General features: G+C 40.1%; 1 protein-coding gene across 4 annotated transcripts in view; it reads left to right on the top strand.

The window, feature by feature from the left end:
* The window catches only part of LOC134351923 (protein tweety homolog 3-like), a 218,710-nt gene that overhangs the window by 185,862 nt on the left and 11,132 nt on the right, over positions 1-21,716 (top strand). Inside the window, exons 12-14 of one of the 4 annotated variants that reach the window (XM_063058843.1) lie at positions 5,708-5,890; positions 7,529-7,604; positions 15,013-15,121. In XM_063058843.1, coding sequence (XP_062914913.1) covers positions 5,708-5,890; positions 7,529-7,604; positions 15,013-15,099 — 346 coding nt within the window. In that variant the 3' untranslated portion in view covers positions 15,100-15,121. Of the gene's footprint in view, positions 1-5,707; positions 5,891-7,525; positions 7,605-15,012; positions 15,122-21,716 lie in introns of all 4 variants that reach the window. The other 3 variants (XM_063058842.1, XM_063058845.1, XM_063058844.1) reach the window with 3 other exon arrangements.

Genomic DNA, 21,716 nt, shown 5'->3' with positions numbered 1-21,716 from the left:
GTTGCGTAGGGAGCGATCCCTGCGGAATGCAGGGGGGGGAGGGAAAGATGTGCTTAGTGGTGGGATCCCGTTGGAGGTGGCTGAAGTTACGGAGGATAATATGTTGGACCCGGAGGCTGGTGGGGTGGCAGGTGAGGACCAGGGGAACCCTATTCCTAGTGGGGTGGCGGGAGGATGGAGTGAGAGCAGATGTACGTGAAATGGGGAAGATGCATTTAAGAGCAGAGTTGATAGTGGAGGAAGGGAAGCCCCTTTCTTTAAAAAAGGAAGACATCTCCCTCGTCCTAGAATGAAAAGCCTCATCCTGAGAGCAGATGCGGCGGAGACAGAGGAATTGCGAGAAGGGGATGGCGTTTTTGCAAGAGACAGGGTGAGAAGAGGAATAGTCCAGATAGCTGTGAGGATAGAGCTCTCGTATCCCTTTTGCCTATCACCTGTCCAGCTCTTAGCTCCATCCCTCCCCCTCCTGTCTTCTCCTATCATTTTGGATCTCCCCCTCCAACTTTCAAATCCCTTACTCACCCTTCCTTCAGTTAGTCCTGACGAAGGGTCTCGGCCTGAAACGTCGACTGCACCTCTTCCTAGAGATGCTGCCTGGCCTGCTGCGTTCACCAGCAACTTTTACTTGTGTCAGGCTTCTGTTTGTTGACTACAGCTCAGCATTTAATAGAATCATTCCTACAGTTCTGATCAAAAAGCTCCAGAACCTGGGCTTCTGTACCTCCCTCAGCAATTGGATCCTTGACTTCCTCACTGGAAGACCACACACTGTGCGGATCAGAAATAACAGCTCGTCTCACTGATAATCAACACTGGCACACCTCAAGGATGTGTGTTTAGCCCACTGTTCTATTGTGGCTAGGCACAGCTCGAATGCCATCTAAAAATTTGCGAGCCACACAATTATTGTTGGCAGAATTTCAGATGGTGAAGAGGTGTACGCGGGCGAGATAAATCAGCTAGTTGAGTGGCGTTGCAGCAACACCACTCCATGTCTGTAAGACAAAGTAATTGATTGTGGTCTTCAGAAAGGATAAGATGAAGGAACGTACCAGTCCTCATTGAGGGATCAGAAGTGGGTGAGCAGTTTCAGGTTACTGGGTGTCAACATCTCTGAGGATCTACCTTGGGCCCAATGTATTAATGCGGTTACGAAGAAGACAGGGCAATTGATATATTTCATTAAGAGTTTGAGGAGATTTAGAGTGTCGACAAAGACACTCGCAGATTTCTACAGATGTACTGTGATGCATTCTAACTGGTTGCATCACTGTCTGTTTTTGGGGTGGGGGGACACTGTACAGGATCCAAATAAGCTGGAGGAAATTATAAATTCAGTCAGCTCCATCATGGGCACTGGTCTCTGTAGTATCCAGGACATCTTCAAGGGGTGATGCCTCACGAAGGTGACATCCATCATTAAGTACCCCCCCATCATTCAGAGCATGCACTATCTTCTCAGTGCTGCCATCAAGGAAGAGGTGCGGGAGCTTGAAGGCACACACTCAACAATTCAGGAAGAGATTTCCCCCCTGCCATCAGATTTCTGAATGGACATTGAACTCATGAAATACCATCTTACTACTTTTTTCCCTCTTTTTGCACTACTTGTTCAACATATATACACACTGTAATTTATTATGAATTGCTATGTACTGCTGCCGTATAGTGTGTAAGTAATATTAAATCTGATTCTGAAATGAATAGGCACAACAGGCTTCTATCTGCTGAAGTTTAAGTGAAAGGGGACATGATTGAAAATTGCAAGAAGTGTCTTGATAGGATAAATGTGAAGGTGTCTTTGTAGGAAAATTTAGAACTTAGTATTGTTTAAAAATGAGATGCTGCCCATTTAAGACAGATGAGAGCTTGTTGCTGATGATCATTAGTCTTTGGAAGTCTCTACCTCAGAAATGGAAGCAGAAATCGTGAACATGCTTTAAGGCACATAGAAGACATTTAGATCAGTCATACTTGTGCTGTATGGTGGAGCTAGCTTGAGGGGACAAGTGACCTATTTCTGTTCTATTTATTTGTGTGTGTATATATTTTTTCATACAAGATTATAATAGTTTCTTTTCAGTGTGAAGTCAGTACTTCATCAATCCAAGAACTGTGGTCACCTTACCAGTAGCAAGGGTACACCTATCTGCAGAAAATAAACTGATGGGAAGATAGGTAACAACATCAGATTGACATAAGTGTCTGGCCTTTTTGGGTCAATTATGATGCAACCAAGTCACTTGGTGATGTTGTATTTCATCTATTAAAAGCACTTTGTGTGTTTACTAACTTCCATCTTCTAACTGGTGGATAATTTGAAATGCTTATCTACTAAAAAGGAGAGTGACAGCTTTGTTTGTTTAGAGCAGGGATTCCCAACCTGGGGTTCCCAGACCCCTTGCTTAATGGTATTGGTCTATGGCTTAAAAAAGGTTATGAACCCCTGGTTTAGAGTAATGGAGATTTGCACAAGACCATTTAGCAGAGTTTCAAGATAAGATAATCCCAAATTTAGAAAAAAATGATGAAAACAGTATTTTTGGTCAGCAAGATTCTATACAACTACACCAGCACAAAAACCTTAGATTTTTTTGGAGTGCATAGATAAATCAATCTTATTACTGCAATAACATGAGAACTGTAGTCCCAAAGTAGTAGCAGAGTTATTGTGCCCTCTAATGGTAAATGCTTTCTTAGTTGCCATTGCTATCTCTATAGACAGTTTGGTCCCTTGAGAATGAACTTTACCCAGCGTATTTTATGGTAATCAACCAATTTACCTGTTATAGAAAATGCTGCATTAATTTCAGAGTTGGTGAGTGTAAGATCATATTATGAAATGTTTATAATATTTTGTTCCAGATGTAGTGTAGAGTAATCTTTTCCACAGAATTTTGGGAGGTCTCTGAAAGCTATGAGAACTTCCGTGCTGCATCTCATCTGTGTTTGTAATCCAAATTCTGAGCTCTGAAAATATGGACACTTCTGTGGATCTGAATTGAAAGTGCAAAATGCTACAAAGTTTGCAGATCACATTGAAAACAAACCAAATATCTGTGTGTTGCTGTCTTGAATATAATTACTGATCAAGTTAACACAGCTCTGATGTAGAAAATTTCAAGGTTGTGCGACCCTTCAAGAAAAGAAATTCTTCTAGTTTTAATGAAAACTGTATTGCCATGGAAATGACTTGACATATACGATTTCTAAAGCATCTTGAATGTCGGTGTTATACAGGACGGTTATCGAAAGAACTGTGATGTGAAAGGAATTTGTGGAATTCCTCTTGATCACAGCATCTTAATGGAGGAAAAGAAGTATAGAGGGGTGTTGGAAGAGAATCTCAGGTCTTTAGTTGAATGATAAGTATCACAGATGTCAAAGTATTCATAATTACAAAGGTCCAAATATCTTGTTGCTTTATGAAGTTGATTAGATTATAGAGGTTGGGAAATGATGGAGGGTTTTTAAAACAAGAATTAGAATTTTCAAGTGGGTGTTACTAAATTGGAGAAGTGATGAAGGTAGGGTTATAATCTAAAATCCAGGCATTAAGAGGCTTAAATTGTTTTGTTTATAAGGAGTAGTAAAGAGTAAATGATCAGAGGTGTGTTGGAATTGTCAAATTTAAAGGAAATAGACAAGTTTGTGAGCTTTATACACGGCTTTGTGAACTTGATGGTGTAGATGATATTGAAGTGTTGCAATTAGATGATCAAGAGTTTCTAGAGATGATATTGGGATTGCAACTAGCCTTGTTCAGTTTCAGAGTTGGGATAAAGCAGTAACTTGGAGATGGGATTTGTAGATGGAATCAAATACACCAGCTATAAATTATTTAAAGGAAACTTCTACTTAGTTTTGAATATCAGGCAAACAGTTTAGATGGGCTGAAAGAGGTTGTGCTGAGCTTGTAGAACTATATTTGGTTGGTCTACATCTGATTACCATTGCCAAATTATGCTGTGTCACAGAATCACAGAGGAGATAGCGACATGACCGATCCATTTGTGCCAGCTCTTCCCATTGTACATTTTCTTTTCATACAGGTGTTATTTCTGTTTCCATTTTAAAGTTGTTACTGAATCTGATTTCAGCACCCTTTTTTTTTTTATAAATTTGCGTGTGATTTTTAAAAAAATATCCTCATATCAGTAATGCTTTGACATGTAGTATTCATTTCCTTTGGTTAACAAACTTTATGCCACTTGGAAAATAATCTCTTCCTCTACCTTTATTAAATTTTACCTCAACCATCTCTGCTCTGAGATTAATATTTGAGTTTCTCCATGAAACAAGTTTCCATGCTTAACAATTTATTGTTAAATTCCATCAATACCTTCATTGAGGCTTTGATACCCAGAATTAATTGCATTTCTCCAGCTGAAGCTTAACTAGTGTTTTAAATCGGTTTTAGTGTGAATGATCTCATCCCCTGCCATAACAATTCCGTGATTTCTAAAACAATTTCCTTCAAACTGCTGGAGAGAGTAGGGGAATAACTTGAATCAAAACTGGTAAAATATGAATGAAATATATAATTCAGATACTTGGACTACTAATTCAGAGACATGTTCACATCCCACCACAGTGGCTGTGGAATTTAATTTAATCAATAATGTTGTAACTCCCAAGTAGATTAGTCTTAACCTTAATAGACTGGGAAAACTGCAGAGAAGACCCAAGTGATTCAGTAATCTCCTTTAGGGAAGGAACTTTGCCATCCTTAATTGGTCTGATACAGATTTGTCAACAAAATTGTGGAGTGTGGTTGAATATTAACTACCCTCTGAGATCCAACGTGGTTATCTTAAAATTTGGTATTTTAAAAAAAAAGGATAAAACTAGCAGGATCACCCATGATGAACCTCATTCTGGCATTGACACATCATTCCAAACCAGGTTGACTTTCCTCACCAGCTTCTGGATGCTGGCATCGAAATGCAGAGAGCTACTTCAAATATAGTAAAGCCATAGTCTGACATGCTCACAGAATCACACTTCACAGATGATGTCCCATATTCCCTCTATTATGTTATGTGGTACAAGCGTCCCAAACAATGATGTGGTTTACTATAACAAGTGGTCTGTTTGATCTGTGGATGAATTTGGGGCAGCTAAAGTCGCAGTCTGGTTCATGGATGTGTTATGTAGCTGGTGGTAATGGTTGATAATGCTAAATCCACGGAGGGTATCTGGTACAAAGATCTAATATTTGATGTTGTGGTGTTTGCTGAGCTTGGCAGTGAGCTTGCAGACGCTTCATTACCAGTCAAGGTGACGTCCTCAGTGTGCAGTTGGTGTTTCTCTCTGGGAGTGCTCATGTTTATATAGGCCCTTGTTTGCTTGCCTTGGCCCTGATTGGCTACCCCTTCAGTTGACCTTTGAGTTCTATTGGCTCACGTTTCTTTGGTTCTAATATTTGTCACAATGCACAATCTGTACAGAGCTCTTTTAAAAATTGCATAAATACTGTCAAGGTATGAACGTGGGTTTACCAAAAAATCAGCATTGAAATCAAAAATAATATTGAAAACAAGATCCAAACATTATATCAGTCACATTTAACACCATAGCACTTGATCCAAAATGAATATGCTTACTCTACAAAAATGCGTGTTGAAAATAAATAAAATTTCAGGTCAGCTTAAAGAAGGCTTGCTTGCTTGATTCTGATGTTCTTTACTTTTCCCTATTCTTGAAGGGGTCATGTTGACGACGATGGAGATGATGATATTGTGAATCCTCAAGGGAGTCGGCAGCAGCATGATAATCTGTACAGAGTTCACATGCCTAGTCTCTACAGCTGTGGGAGCAGTTTTGGTAGCGAGACCAGTATCCCTGCTGCAGCACATACTGTGAGCAATGCCCCGGTCACAGAATACATGTAAGCAACTATACTTCTTTCCTTTTGAGTTTCTGGTTTTTGAATGCCCGATTGAAATTAAACAATTTTCCCTTGAGAGTTCAAGTCCAGAAGAGTTTTAAGACCTTAAGTTAGATTACTTTATGCATGAATCTGGTATAATCAATAATTATGCGGAATTTTTTTTGTATGGTCAGGCTATGGAGGGAACCTAGTTTAGCCATCTGAGCACAATTTCTTTCTGTTGCCATTTATCTGCTAGTTTATCCAATATAACTTCTCAACAGGGGTGTTATCCCAATTCTCATCATAATCTTTTTGCAGTATGAGACACTTTTGGGAATGTGGGGAGGGGACATTAAATATAAAATAACAGGCAGTTTCTATTGATAATTATAGAACATGCACTCAGTGGCCACTTTATTAGGTACACCTGTACACTTGCTCGTTAATACAAATATCAAATCAGCCAATCTTGGTAGCAACTGAGTGCATAAAAGCATGTAAACACGGTTAAAAGGTTCAGTTGTTGTTCAGACTAAGCATCAGAACGGGGAAGAAATATGATAAAGGTTACTTTGACTGTGGAATAACAGTTGGTACCAGACAGGGTGATTTCAGTATGTATTTGGGAAAATGCTGATCAGGGGTTTTCACACACAACAGCCACTAGAGTTTACAGAGACTGGTGCGATAAACAAAACCATACAGTGAGTGGCAGTCCTGTAGGCGAAAACATCTCGTTAATGAAAGAGGTCAGAGGAGAATGGTCAGAATGGTTCAAGCTGACAGGAAGGTGACAGTCACTCAAATAACCAAGCATTACAACAATAGTGTGCAGAAGAGCATCTGTGAATGCACAACATGTCAAAACCTAAAGTGGATCAGCTACAGTAGCAGAAGACTACACCGAGTTCCACTAAAGTGGCCACCGAGTGTAAATTGTGGCTGTCATGGGCTCTTACGTTTTTAATCACTGTGGTGACTATTTCATACATCCATTTTAAAAGAATGCCTCATGATTTGAATTCTCAGTACGTGTTTTTGAGATTTTTTGCTAATCATCTACATTGCTAATTTGGAAATATTGAAGAAAATCTCCTTTACAGAATAATTATGGGGGAAAAGAACTAAAATTTAATCAGTAGTGGGGTCCACTATCAACAGTTGATGAATAAAGCTCATTCTGCTTGAGAATCTCAAGTTAAAACTATATAGTTCTTGTTTCGCAACTTTTGAAGTATCTTAAATAGTTTTGAAAGCTGAGGGGAAAGCTTTTATACTTGTGTTGTTTCTGTCATGAGACTGATTTCAAATTGGGCCCCATTGCTGATAAAATTTCATGTTTTTCATAATCTGTAAAGGAGATTTTTTTTGTCACAACCCCCCCAAATTAGCAAGGTAGCAAGGCAAAAAGTCCATTTGTCGGCATGTTTGAGCATCTCATTGTATGCAGAGAGAGAGTACTGTGTTCGCAATTACTGTTTTTAAACCTTACTTTCCATTGTTCTATTTTCTATAAAAGTGCAAATAAGTAAAGGTGTTAAGTATTACAAATCTCAAATTCTCCCTAAGATCAGTCTTTTTAGGTCAATGCGTCTTTGCTCATTTAGCAAAACAAAATTTAACTTTTTCTTTCTCCTCTCTGTAATTAAGCAGGAGCCAGAACACAACTTATCAGAACCCTCGCTGTGAGAATACACCTCTGATTGGCAGAGAATCGCCTCCTCCTTCTGTAAGTTATTTATTTAGTTTTAGGTGTTTTTCTGTACTAAAATTTGTTTTAAATCCAATGTAAAACCATTTCAATAGATTTAGTCAAACAAAAATGTAATTTGGAAATGCCATAATCAATTTTTGGTTGTCTAATATACTTGTGTTGAACATTTATTGCATTCTATATTGATTCTTGAGGAGTGTAGACAATAGAATTGGTAGTTCTCCCTCATGTAGGCTTCTCAAGCTGTATAGATTTTCTATATCAGATCAAACAAAAATGAAGGCACCATTCATCAAAAAATTACCTCATAGTTAGTAGGATGTGTAGACATAGACAGTAGGATTAACCACACTATGTCCTTATGTTACGTACCCCGTAACTGGGTTGCCAAACCAGCAGAAATGGATCACTCAGTTGGAGTCTGGAGTACTAGAACTAAGAAAGTTTTATTAAAGAAACAAGCAACACAGTAATCGAAAGGATAATAAATGCAACAGTTCAGCGATGATAAACACACATGTGCACAGAATTAAGATAACAGCATCAATCAAACTCTATCGTTGTCTAGGGGTAAATGACCAAATTTCAAAGTGACTCAAAGTTCAGTCCAGTTTAGTAGTTCAGTTCGCAGTAATCGTTGCCATGGCGATGGACAACGTGGGGGGGGGGAGAGAGAGATAGAACAGGAACAACTGATCATTCAGACATGGCTTCACTCACAGACCGGCGAGATGGCTCATAAGCAGCTTTTGGGTGGGTCTTTGGTGATGTCACCTGAGGTCACCGACTGTGACCCCTCCTCCAGATGCGGTCGATCCTCTGCAGTGAACCCGGCACCCAGGCAAGGGCGGACACACACCGGGTTCCCGCTGATCGTACCTTTCCACCCTGGCCGTTGTCTGGTACTTCCCACCGACTCGTGAGAAGCGTATCGCTTCCAGGGTCTCGTTACCTCGGGTGGCGTGTGTCCTGCCTTAGCGAACCGGTCCCTTTTTATCCCCCTGCTGGGGCATCGCCTGTCCATCACTTCAAACAGTTCAAGGTTCAAAGGGGGGAGCCGCTCCAGACAGCTCTCTCTCCCCCGTCCCTTCATTACACATCTCCAGACGCTGCTCCATTGTTCCTTATCTCTCCTTCCCCTGAGGGCAGGTGGCAGACCACTTGCTGATGTCACTGATGCTAACCCAGGCCAGCAAACATCTTAATTTTATGTGTATTCTCGTCACACTTACTATAACATTGTCTGGTATGCTGCAATCTCTCATAATGCACATTCCTTATGGCTCCCTTTCTATAGTGGAACCATATAAATGGCAGTCTACACTCATCTTTATAGTGAGCTTTTTGTGTGACTTCAGAGAAAGCTTTATAGAGAGGGTCTAATGTGTACTGGGAAGTGGTGTTTATTTTGCCCAGTATAATGCAGATTATTTTCTATATGAGTTGTATATTACTAGTATTCCTGTAGCTTCAGCTTTATCCTTTAAGTATTTAGTAGTATTTTGCAATGGTTAAATTTTTCATATCTAAATATCCAGAATAAAATTAGCTGCAATCTTTCTAATCAAAGTTTAATTGGATTTTATTATTCTTAATATACATATTGTAGTGGAATATTATTGTCCCAGATATTTTAATGATGCAGAATAAAAGTTTTGAAGGATTGAAATATCTAAAATAATGCCCAGATAATGAAAATCAAAGTCTTTTTCATCCGCTTCCTTCCTAAAAACGGACTTGTGCTGTAAGTGAAAATTAATTTCATAGTATTTACTAACAAAATGCTGCAAAAAGACTCTTGTATTTTATAACAGGTCAGCAAACAATGCAGGAATTAAAATTTATCTAGCACCTTTAAAAAATAAGAAATATTTTCATCTTGTGTCATCAACAAAAAGTTCTGATGTGGTATTGGAATACTTTATTATAGATCTCCATGTGTTTTGTCGTTAACCTCGTTTCTTCTTGCCCTTTGATAGAGTCTTGTCTCTGTTACTTTCACCATTTCTTTTTCTAATTTCTATGCTTTATTTTTTTCAGCTTTGAAGGCCAATATTTATTTTGTACTCATTCTGTTTAGAGTCTTGATCAGGTTTTGGTTAATACAAATTACCCAAAGAACCTGAGGGGGCTTTAGAGCATTTTCTATTAAATAGGACTGATTGAAAGCAGATGCAACTATAACTGATTAACAATCTGATAATGAATGAATATTTTGCAAATAGCGAGCATAATATAAATTAATTTTATATTTGGTTTGTGCGGATACATAGAGAGGTATTGGTTATAAATTTACAAACAGAAATTTCAAAAAGAATTAGATATAATCCTTGAAATTGCTAATGCAAAGACCTATTGACAGTATGGAGTATTCAAAAGAAAATACTTGCAATAGAAATGTTCTTCATGCATCTAAAGAAGAAGATCATTACTTGTATTGTGAAGCAGCATTTGGGCACCTACTGAGTTACAGTGCCCCCACAGTATTTCTATATTTTACTATTTTCTAAATTTAATATGTATTGAAGTAGGATTTTTTCAACTAATCTACAAAATATTGTGCATTATGTCAAATGAAAATAAAAATTCTAAAACCGCTCAACAATTTACTAAAAATTAAAAACCAAAATTGTGATGCTAAAAAAGTATTCATCCCCTTTGTAATTACTACACTAACTTTCCTCAGGTGGAATACTGTGTATTACCTTACGAACTCACCCAATTTTTTTGTAGAAAATGGAGGATCACCTGTTTCAATGAAGTCATAATAAATACCCCACTTTCTCTGCAAGGTCCAACAGTATGCTAGGTTTAGAACAGTCCAAACCAAAATGAAAACGAAAGAGCACCAAGACAAGTCAAGGAAATGATAATAGAGAAGCACAAATTTGGGGAAGGGTACAAGAGCATCTCAAAGGCACTGAACGTATCTTGGAGTGCTGTGCAGTCCATTGTGAAAAATTGGAGAAATATGAAAGCACAGCTACATTGCCTATGTCAGGCCGCTCCTCTATACAGAGTCATTTGAGAAGTATGGCACTTGTAAGAGAGGGTACTGTGATGCAGTCACTCTAAGTGAGCTGCAGAGGTCAGTGGTTGCAACTGGAGAATAAAGTTCATGGATCCACACCCTCTTCAGGCCTTGCACAAAAAGGGTGTTCATGGAAGAGTTGCAAAGAAGCAGTCCTGGCTAAAAATTAAAAAAAAAACATGCTTGCCTGTCAAGACTTTGCAAAGCACCACTTTGAAGATACCGTCCATATGTGGAAGAATGTCTCATGGTTCGATGGGACTGAAGTGGAACATTTTGGCCTTAGCACTGAGCAATACATGTAATGTAAATCAGATATTGCACATTGGCCAGGTATTGAAGTATGGTGGAGGTAGCATCATGCAATTGAGATACTTTTTAGCTTCAGGGACTGGAAATCTGGTCAGGATTGATGGGAAGATGAATACAGAGAGATTCTGGATGAAAACCTGCTCGCCTCTGCCAGAAAGCGTAAACTGGGTAGGAAGTGTCAGCAGGACAATGACCCAAAGCACACTGCAGAGTAACCATGGCATGGCTCCAAATGAAGAAAATTGATGTACTTGAGTGGCCCAGAGTCCTGACTTTGATCTCTTCGAACATCTCTGCAAAGACCTCAAGATTGCTGTCCACCGCCACTCCCCAACTAGGTTGGCACAGCTTGAGCAATTTTGCAAGGAGGAATGGGTAAATCTTGCTCCATAAGTTGTGCAAAGCTGTTGAGCACTGCTGCCTGTAACAGTTGCGACAGGTGGCTCATCTAAGTACTGAGCTAAGGGGGATGAATACTTTTGAACTGCTGACACCTCAATCTTTGTATTTTTAGTTTTTTATGCTTTACAATTTATCCTGTTTTTGAGCTCCACTGAGGGGGAGAAAAAGCAGCATGTGGTTCACAAATAAAAATTATGTTAAATTGATCAAAGACATCTCTGTGAGCAAAGCATCGGGGGCTGGATACTTTTACAAGGCACTGTAAGAGACAGTAAAACTAAATGTTTTCATAAATAGAAATAGTGACCATTTAGTTAGGATAACTATATATCAAAAGATATCAGCAAAGAATTGTGAAGTTTTAAGTGCAGAAAGAGTATTTGTTTTGGGGGAAGGGGGAAAAGATTATAAATAAAGAGGCATTCTCAGAAGAATAAAACAAACAGCCAGAACGAGTAAAATGGAGATGGTAGTTTACTGAGTGAATAATTCATATTGGCAAATCTACTTTGGTTGGAAAATGCAAAAGTTTCTTTTTAAGAAGGAATACAGGAACCATGTAATTATATTAACTTGGCATCATTTGTGGGAAAGATGCTGGATATTTTATAGGGCACAGAGACTACGTATTTGGTCAAATAGGAATTTGTCAGCATCATTGTGGACAGTTGAGGTGATGCACATGGTGCATAAAATACTGACTTATGTTTGAGGATATATTAGATTTTATTAACATGCATGAAATGGAAGTAACCTTGTACCATACATTGTTAATTACTGGGTATACAAGGCTTTGAAAAGTAAGGAGAAAGGGAAATTGATTTTATTGGTCAGATGTGATAAGTAATTGTCTAATGTGATTGATGGCGGGGACTCCCAATTTTCCTAATGCATCATAATGATTTTGAAAGCATAGAATTGCATATCCTAAGTTTTCAAGTTATATAGCACCATAAATTTTCTAGAAAGGACCAGGAAGTTAATTATATAAATTGGTTAATTAAACAGATCAGTTCAGAGAATTGCGATCATCTACCTAGAATCTGAAAGAAAGAAGGCAGAATGCACTCCACCAAGTATTTTGAGACTCTAGAAGTTAGTGCACAGGCCTAACGAACAATCAAAATAGATGAATAATGGTTTGTATAGGGAAAATATTGCAAGGATAGATTAATTAAACTTATCTTGTACTTCCCTGACTTTAGAAGGTATGTGGTTGATAGAAAGATGTAATGAAAAGTTCAGTTTAGGGAAGAAAACATGCAGAATATACTCTACAAAGTATTCTACAGAGCCTCAAACTTGCATCTTGTTCTTAAATTCACTTGGTCACTTGTGACACCTCTCTCCCTTTGGTCTCTCTGTCTCCATTTCTGGAGCATAATGTCCACCCATAAGCCTACCAACTCCCATGGCTATCTTGACTATACCTCTTCCCGCTCTGTCTCCTGTAAAAATGCCATTCCCTTTTATTAGTTCCTTCATCTCTGCCGTATCTGTTCCTTTCTAGAACTTGAGATGTCCTCCTTTTTTAAAGAACAGGGTTTCCCTTCATCCACTTTTGATGCTGTCTTCACCTGCATCTCCATTTCTCAGACATAACACCCTCACCCCACCTTCCTGCCAGAGATTTCTTCTTGTCCTCATCTACCACCCCGCTTGACCTGTGCATTCAACACATCATTCTCCGCAAGTTCACCATCTTCAATGAGATCCTACCACCAAACACATCTTTACTTCCCCCGCCCCACCCCCATTCTCCGCTTTCTGCAGGGATTATTCCCTCTGTGATTTCCTTATTCATTCTTCTCCTCCCACCAGCGTTCCCCCCTTTTTTTTAAACAGCTGTGTGGACCATCCATTGCTCTGAGCAGGAAATTTTTGAATGGCCTGCGTGGTACTTTATATTAACATTATGAAAGAAAAATTCATCCACATGGTAACAAAGGGTATGTGCATGGGAGCATTTCGGTTACTACGTGTCCATGCACCGGCACAGCTTGAAGGGAACAGTGCTCGCCACTAATTTCCCTCCTGGCATTTATCCCTGCTGGCGAATGAAGTGCTTGTACCTGCCCATTCACTTCATTTTGGGCCCCAGACAGTCCTTCCAAATGAAGCAACACTTCACCTGCGAATCTTTTCGGGTCATCTATTGTATCTGGTGCTGCCAATGTGGTCTCCTCTACATTGTTGAGACCCAGTGTTAATTGGGAACCACTTTGTCGATCACCTTCATTCCAGTGGCGAAAAGCGTGATTCTCTATGGCCAACCATTTCAATTCCAATAGCCAACACATTGTTCCAACACATTGGTCCATAGCCTCCTCTACAGCTACGATGAGGCTATTGTCAGGTTGGAGGAGCAACACTTCATAATCTGGGTAGCCTCAACTGGATGAAATGACCATAGATTTCTCTAACTTCTGATAATGTGCCCTCTCCCCCTTCAGTTCCCCACTCTGGCTCCCATCATATCTCTTCTCTTCTGCTCACCTACAGTACTTGTTACATCCCCAAGTGTCCCTCCTCCTTCCTTTTCTCCCATGGTCAACTCTCCTCTCCTATTAGATATTTTTTTCTCCAGCCCTTTACCTTTTCTACCTATCACCTCTCAGCTTCTTACTTCAACCTCCTCCCCACCCCACCGCCATCTTCTTATTCTAGCATCTTCCCTCTTCCTTTCCAGTCCTGATGAAAGGTCACGGCCCTAAAATTTAACTCTTTATTCATGTCCATGGGTTCTGCTTGACCTGCTGAGTCCTCTGCATTTTGTGTGTGTTGCTTTGGATTTCTTGCATTTGCAGAATCTCTTCTTTCTAATAAAGAAATACTATCTTTGCACCTGTGGACTTTAGAGCATGATGGCAATTTAGTCATATGTGTGATATCAGGAAATGCTTAATACTGAAACATCAGTGAAAAAGGTTTTCTAAAGTTTTTGAAGACCGGTTGGTGGATGAGCTGAAATTTTCATGACTTGAAATTAACATTTTTTTTCACATGGCCATTAAAGGAGATGGAGAAAGGTAGGTGAATCTAATTGACGTACAAAGTGGTCAAACAAAATGACGCATTAAGCCACTCACTTTCTGTTCCTGGGTGTCAATTCTGAATCTACCAAGGTCTTGTTTATGCACATAGAGCCCAGTGTTCTTTAGAAAGGCAAGCCATTTTCTTTTCGAATATGTACCCGCAGCTTGATCAAGTTGGGTGTCCTTTTTGTCCCTAAAGTTGGCAATTTCAGTATTCATGCTTTATTTTAGTGTTGCAATAATGCAAAATAAAATATGCATTGAAAATTATCATAAAAGTTAGTGTTTTATTATTTTTAAACCAGTTTTTTTTCCACTATACATTCTTGAAAAACAAAGTTGAACAAAGACAACATAAATTGAGGGAATATGTATGCTTTCTGAGTTTATTAAGAATATTACATGGGGCAAAAAGTCATTAACCCGTAATGAATTTCTTTTGACGTTTTATTTCATTGTTGTTGACTTATGTGTAGATATATATTAAAACAAATTATAAACCGCGTTTCTCCGAATTGTTCCTTTGTTCCGTTATCCTGTTCTGGGAGTGCCCCTGGGTATTTTGTGGGATTGTTCTTCCCTTGCTTGCACTGGATTTCTCTTTTGAGGCTGCACTCTATTTCTCTCTCCTACAATGCCACAGCTGTATTTGGCTGCTCTGGACAGTGGCAGCCATCTGAGCTGGCAGCCAAAGAACTCCAACAGTGCAAGGACGAACTCTTACTGGTAAAGGAGGCAGCAAACCAGAACAGGTACTGAAATATGGCTTTGTATCCCATTCCCTACTGCTTTCAGTTCCTTAAGTATTCACCCCTGCTCAATAGCATTATTTTGGATGGGCGATCCTTTCCTCACTGTCTAATTCCCAAAATTAGCACTCTTTAGACAGCACAGCATTTTGAATGGACACTGGAACATTTGATTGTTGCTCCATTCCATGCTGCTTGCGATTCTCTTTAAAACGTATATTCTGCTAAATAACACAAAAATAAACTTTATCTTAATTCCCAATTTCTTTCAGCTCTCTTAAAAATGACACCTTGCTGAATAGCATGGATGCATTGGGCTGTGGTACTAGACACTACAGACTAGCAGGAATGTCACAACATCATATTGATCTGATTTTGAATACCAATATATAATTGTATTTACTGTTTACATTAATCACAGTTAAAATTCTCATAACAAGTATTAATTATCTTATTCAACTGGTTATGTATTTGAGCACTGGTTTCAGGTTCTATGATGCTTTAAACGTATCTGTTTGCCAGTATTGCCTGGGAACTATCTTAATTCCCTTTTTTAAACATTTATCTTTAAGTAATTCTAAACTGTTTAAGATAATTTTGTGAGAAACATGGATTTTTAATAAAATTAAGATGGTATTATGTGCCTATTATTGACGTCAATTCTAATTTTCAAGCATGTCATGAAGTTATCATTCTGATCATGTGACATCCCTGTTATATGCTTGCTGCAATTATTTGAATACCACAGGATTTGGGTGGCTCCTGAAGCATATCCCGAGCACTTTGAGCACTGTAATAGCCGCCTTTTGCACCAAACATTATTTTACTTTCATTCTTTTCAGCTTGCTCAGAGAATGCAACAAAAATAATATTTCCCTGTTTTTCTGTGTGATTTTTGAAAATGTAATATTTAGATTTGCAGAACATAATTTATTATTTTGAATTGATGTAAAGGGTTCTTTTTACATTTCATTTTGACTTCCAAAAATAAATGCTGTGCTGCATATCTGTGTTTCAAATAGAAACTGAACGTGCCTCTCGTCACCATCTGCCTTCTTTTCTGATAGTAAATTGTATTGGATTGGTGCAGTGTCTTCAATATTTTATTAGAAACACATGGTGAAGTGGACATGATTTATGCATCATCGTGGTTTTTAATGGCATACATTGTGCTGTGCTTGACTGACATTTTTAAGGAAAAGCTTTGATATTTGGCAACTAATGCATATTACTACTACTCTGTATTCTTTAAAATGCCTGTTTGCCTACTGAACATAACAAAAGAGAGGTGGAATCTTTGAGAGGAAAAAAAAACAGAAGTAAACAATTCCTTTAAAATGAATGATGATGTGAAGGTTGTGCAAATTGATTTATTATTTTGAGTATTAAGAGTACAAAAGGGCAATTTAACTAAAGTGAGTGCAAGTTTGCAGTCTATTTAATGATGCTGGCAAATCCAGAGATTATTTTGAAACACTCTTCGTCCTACCTGTGTTAGTTTTCCCTGGTGCAAATCTAAGGGAAGGAAGCAAACTGTATTTGCGCCCCCTCTGGGGAGTTGCTATGCTGCTGCTGGAGTCTGAAGTGTCCTGCAATGCAGTAGGCAGTCAGTTCAGGCAGCTTCAATCTCTGCAGCACACATAAGTGGACTGAGTTGTGTCAAAACTGATAGCTGGCAATTCAGCCCAGTCTTAGGAAATAGTCATAGTCATACTTTATTGATCCCGGGGGAAATTGGTTTTCGTTACAGTTGCACCATAAATAATAAATAGTAATAGAACCATAAGTAGTTAAATAGTAATATGTAAATTATGAAATAAGTCCAGGACCAGCCTATTGGCTCAGGGTGTCTGACCCTCCAAGGGAGGAGTTGTAAAGTTTGATGGCCACAGGCAGGAATGACTTCCTATGACGCTTTGTGCTGCATCTCGCTGGAATGAGTCTCTGGCTGAATGTACTCCTGTGCGCCCCCAGTGCTTTATGTAGTGGATGGGAAACATTGACCAAGATGGCACGCAACTTAGACAGCATCCTCTTTTCAGACACCACCGTGAGAGAGTCCAGTTCCATTCCCACAACATCACTGGCCTTACGAATGAGTTTGTTGATTCTGTTGGTGTCTACTACCCTCAGCCTGCTGCCCCAGCACACAACAGCAAACATGATAGCACTGGCCACTACAGACTCGTAGAACATCCTCCGCATCATCCGGCAGATGTTAAAGGACCTCAGTCTCCTCAGGAAATAGAGATGGCTCTGACCCTTCTTGTAGACAGCCTCAGTGTTCTTTGACCAGTCCAGTTTATTGTCAATTCGTATCCCCAGGTATTTGTAATCCTCCACCATGTCCACACTGATCCCCTGGATGGAAGCAGGGGTCACCGGTACCTTAGCTCTCCTCAGGTCTACCACCAGCTCCTTAGTCTTTTTCACATTAAGCTGCAGATAATTCTGCTCACATCATGTGACAAAGTTTCCTACCGTAGCCCTGTACTCAGCCTCATCTCCCTTGCTGATGCATCCAACTATGGCAGAGTCATCTGAAAACTTCTGAAGATGACAAGACTCTGTGCAGTAGTTGAAGTCCGAAGTGTAAATGGTGAAGAGAAAAGGAGACAAGACAGTTCCCTGTGGAGCCCCAGTGTTGCTGATCACTCTGTCAGACACACAGTGTTGCAAGCACACGTACTGTGGTCTGCCAGTCAGGTAATCAAGGATCCATGACACCAGGAAAACATCCACCTGCATCGCTGTCAGCTTCTCCCCCAGCAGAGCAGGGCGGATGGTGTTGAATGCACTGGAGAAGTCAAAAAACATGACCCTCACAGTGCTCGCTGGCTTGTCCAGGTGGGCGTAGACATGGTTCAGCAGGTAGACGATGGCATCCTCAACTCCTAGTTGGGGCTGGTAGGTGAACTGGAGGGGATCTAAGTGTGGCCTGACCATAGGCTGGAGCAGCTCCAGAACAAGTCTCTCCAGGGTCTTCGTGATGTGGGAGGTCAATGCCACCGGTCTGTAGTCATTGAGGCCGCTGGGGCGCGGTGTCTTCGGCACAGGGACGAGGCAGGACGTCTTCCACAGTACAGGAACCCTCCGGAGCCTCAGGCTCAGGTTGAAGACATGGCGAAGTACTCCACATAGCTGAGGGGCACAGGCTTTGAGCACCCTGGTACTGACACCATCCGGTCCTGCAGCCTTGCTTGGGTTGAGACACTTCAGCTGTCTTCTCACCTGTTCAGCTGTGAAGCCCAGCGTGGTGGTTTCGTGTGGGGAAGGGGTATAGTCATGAGAGCAGGGTGGGGGACTGTGAGGATGGGTAGGAGGGGAGAGTGGAATATGTGTTGGTTGGGGGCCGACAACAGATGGCTCATGTGAGGGATGGGCAGGGGCCACAATGTCAAATCTGTTAAAGAACAGGTTAAGTTCGTTGGCCCTGTCCACATTGCCTTCTGCTCCTCTGTTGCAAGTTTGCCGGAACCCAGTGATGGTCCTCATCCCCCTCCAGACCTCTCTCATGTTGTTCTGCTGGAGTTTCCACTCAAGCTTCCTCCTGTACCTGTCTTTAGCCTCCCTGATCCTGGCTTTCAGGTCCCTCTGTATTGCCCTCAGCTCCTCCCTATTTCCATCTCTAAACACCCTCTTTTTAGCGTTCAGGATGTCCTTAATGTCCTTTGTCACCCATGGTTTATTATTTGAATAACAAACGACAGTTCTTGTCGGAACATTGCAGTCCACACAGAAGTTGATGTAATCAGTGATGCACTCTGTGAGCCCATCAATATCCTCTCCATGTGGCTCACAGAGTGCCTGCCAGTCTGTCACCTCAAAACAACCCTGGAGCTCCTCAAAAGCCTTCTCCGACCATTTTCTCACTGTCCTCTAGGTTGCAGGTTTACTCTTCACCAGAAGCACGTAGCAGGGTTTTAGATGCACCAGGTTGTGATCTGACCTTCCCAGTGGGCGGAGGGGAGAGGAGCTGTATGCATCCTTAACATTAGCGTACATCAAATCCAGAGTCCTCTCCCCTCTGGTTGTACAGCTCACATACTGCGTGAAGTTGGGCAGTGTTCTAGCCATAGTAACCTGATTGAAGTCACCCGAGATGGTGATGAGGGCACTCGGGTGCTGGGTTTTTAATCTGGCTATGACGATGTAAGTTATGTTACAGGCCGACGTCGGGTTGGCAGAGGGAGGGATGTACACAACAACCACAATTGCATGCGAGATTTCCCTTGGCAAATAATATGGCCGGAGTCCAACAGCAAAAAGTTCAATATCCGGGCTACAGACACGTTCCTTGATCGTAATATGCCCAGGGTTGCATCATCTGTTATTTACCAGAACCGCCAGCCCCCCTCCTTTACGCTTACTGCTCTCAGTGCTATGGCAGAGTCATAGTAAGAAATAGTAAGATTTTATTTAAATGTTGTTTTGCAGTTACCATAGTTCACAAAGTGAAACAGCTGTTTGCATTGTGGACAGGAAGGTTGCTTGTCAGGAACAATTGTCATAGGATTAAGGTGTACGTACTTTTGACTGCAAGACCATTCCTGCGGCATATTTAGTGTGAAAACATAGCATGTTTTTAATAGACCCTTCAACGGAGTGAGGCTTGTTGTGCAATTCGCATTGGTCATTTGCTGCTAGCCAGACTGCATCAATGAGTTGAAACTGGTCTTAACTATAACTTGATTGTAAAGTAGAAAGTTTGTGGAGGACACAACCAAGCAAATACAATGCTTTGCAACTTTTTTTGACACCACACCAAATAAATTTAGGATTAGGAAAATCTTTACTTGTGCTCTACATAGTGAAGTTGTTTCACCTAGGGACTTGAATAAATTCAATGGTTACATAATCTTTTCCAAAATGCATGACATTCTTCTGCAGCATGAACTACAGGAAGATAATGAATTTCTTGAACTTATTTTGTTTCCCTTGCTCTATATTCCTATTGGAATGTATTGTAAATTTTTAGTTTGTTGCTGCTTGTGAAACTCTTTTGGTGCCCTTTTGAGGGAGGGGGGAATTGCAAGTTGAAGCAGTATGTTTATTTTGAAAATGGCAAAGATCACTTGCTGATTTACACCCATCGTTGACTGCTTGGTGTTAAAATACACAATGTATTGTTGCTTGAGTTAGAAAATTTGAACTGGTTTATATTTTAATTCCATTTCTCTCTCTCGTATGTTTTACTAACTGAGCAAATTTGCTTTGTTTCATGCAGCACTTCGTTCAAATCTTTTTCATTTTGGGTTAAGTACTTTGTGAAGGCATTTGTCCTTTTGTCTTGCTAGTTTTTAGTAGAATCAACTTAAAAAAAAATCTCCTTGTATTGAGTTAGCTCATGTTAATTTTATTTGTCTAAACAGTAACAGGTTTCAGCTCTTTTGTTTCCTCTATCTCATTCCTGAATTTTGTGCTGGTCTATAATTACTTTGTACTAAAGTATGAAAGTGATTGTTGTTTTGCTTGCAGTTATATCATGCCTTCCATGACCTTGGCATTCCAGAATATTTTACTGCAATTTAAGCGTAATAGATGTAGTCACTTAAGTACTGCAGAGAAGTATTGCAGCCTGTTCATGCATTACAAGAGAAATTAGACAACTGACTGGATAATCTGTTTTGGTTTAAGTCTTGAATCTTGGAAACTGGGAATTGCCCTATTCAAGTATGATATTCTGGTTTTATATGCAGAAGGAGTAAAGGCGAAGATGAAATGGGGAGAAAAATCAGAGACCAGAGGTGCAGAGGGTAGTCCTTGCACAATATTCCCTAAAGGTTAACTTGCAGGTTGAGTAAGTGGTGAGGAAGGTAAATGCAACTTTAGCATTCATTTCAAAAAGACTAGAATATAAAAGTAAGGATGTAATGCTGAGACTTTATAAAGCATTGAAGTATTTGGAGTATTTGAGCATTTTAGGCCTCCTAAGACAAGATGTGCTGGCATTGGAGAGGGCCCAGAAGTTCTAATTTAACTTCATCAGTCCACAGGACTTGTTTCCAAAATGCATCAGGCTTGTTTAGATGTTCCTTTGCAAACGTCTGACGCTGAATTTTGGCCGCAATGAGCAAAGGCATGTTTGGAGAAAAAAGGGTGCAGAATTTCATGAAAAGAACACCTCTCCAACTGTTAAGCACGGGGTGGATCGATCATGCTTTGGGCTTGTGTTGCAGCCAGTGGCACGGGGAACATTTCACTGGTAGAGGGAAGAATGAATTCAATTAAATACCAGCAAATTCTGGAAGCAAACATCACACCGTCTGTAAAAAAGCTGACGATGAAAAGAGGATGGCTTCTACAACAGGATAATGATCCTAAACACACCTCAAAATCCACAATGGACTACCTCAAGAGGCGCAAGCTGAAGGTTTTGCCATGACCTTCACAGTTCCCTGACCTAAACTTCATTGAAAATCTGTGGATAGACCTCAAAAGAGCAGTGCATGCAAGACAGCCAAGAATCCCACAGCACTAAAAGCCTTTTGCAAGGAAGAATGGGCGAAAATCCCCCAAGCAAGAGTTGATAGACTCTTAGCTGGCTACAAAAAGCATTTACAAGCTGGGATACTTACCAGAGTACTGACCATGCAGG

The sequence above is a fragment of the Mobula hypostoma genome, chromosome 9, assembly GCF_963921235.1.
Source record: "Mobula hypostoma chromosome 9, sMobHyp1.1, whole genome shotgun sequence".
NCBI classification, from domain to species: domain Eukaryota; kingdom Metazoa; phylum Chordata; class Chondrichthyes; order Myliobatiformes; family Myliobatidae; genus Mobula; species Mobula hypostoma.
This window is presented reverse-complemented; position numbering and strand designations above follow the sequence as displayed.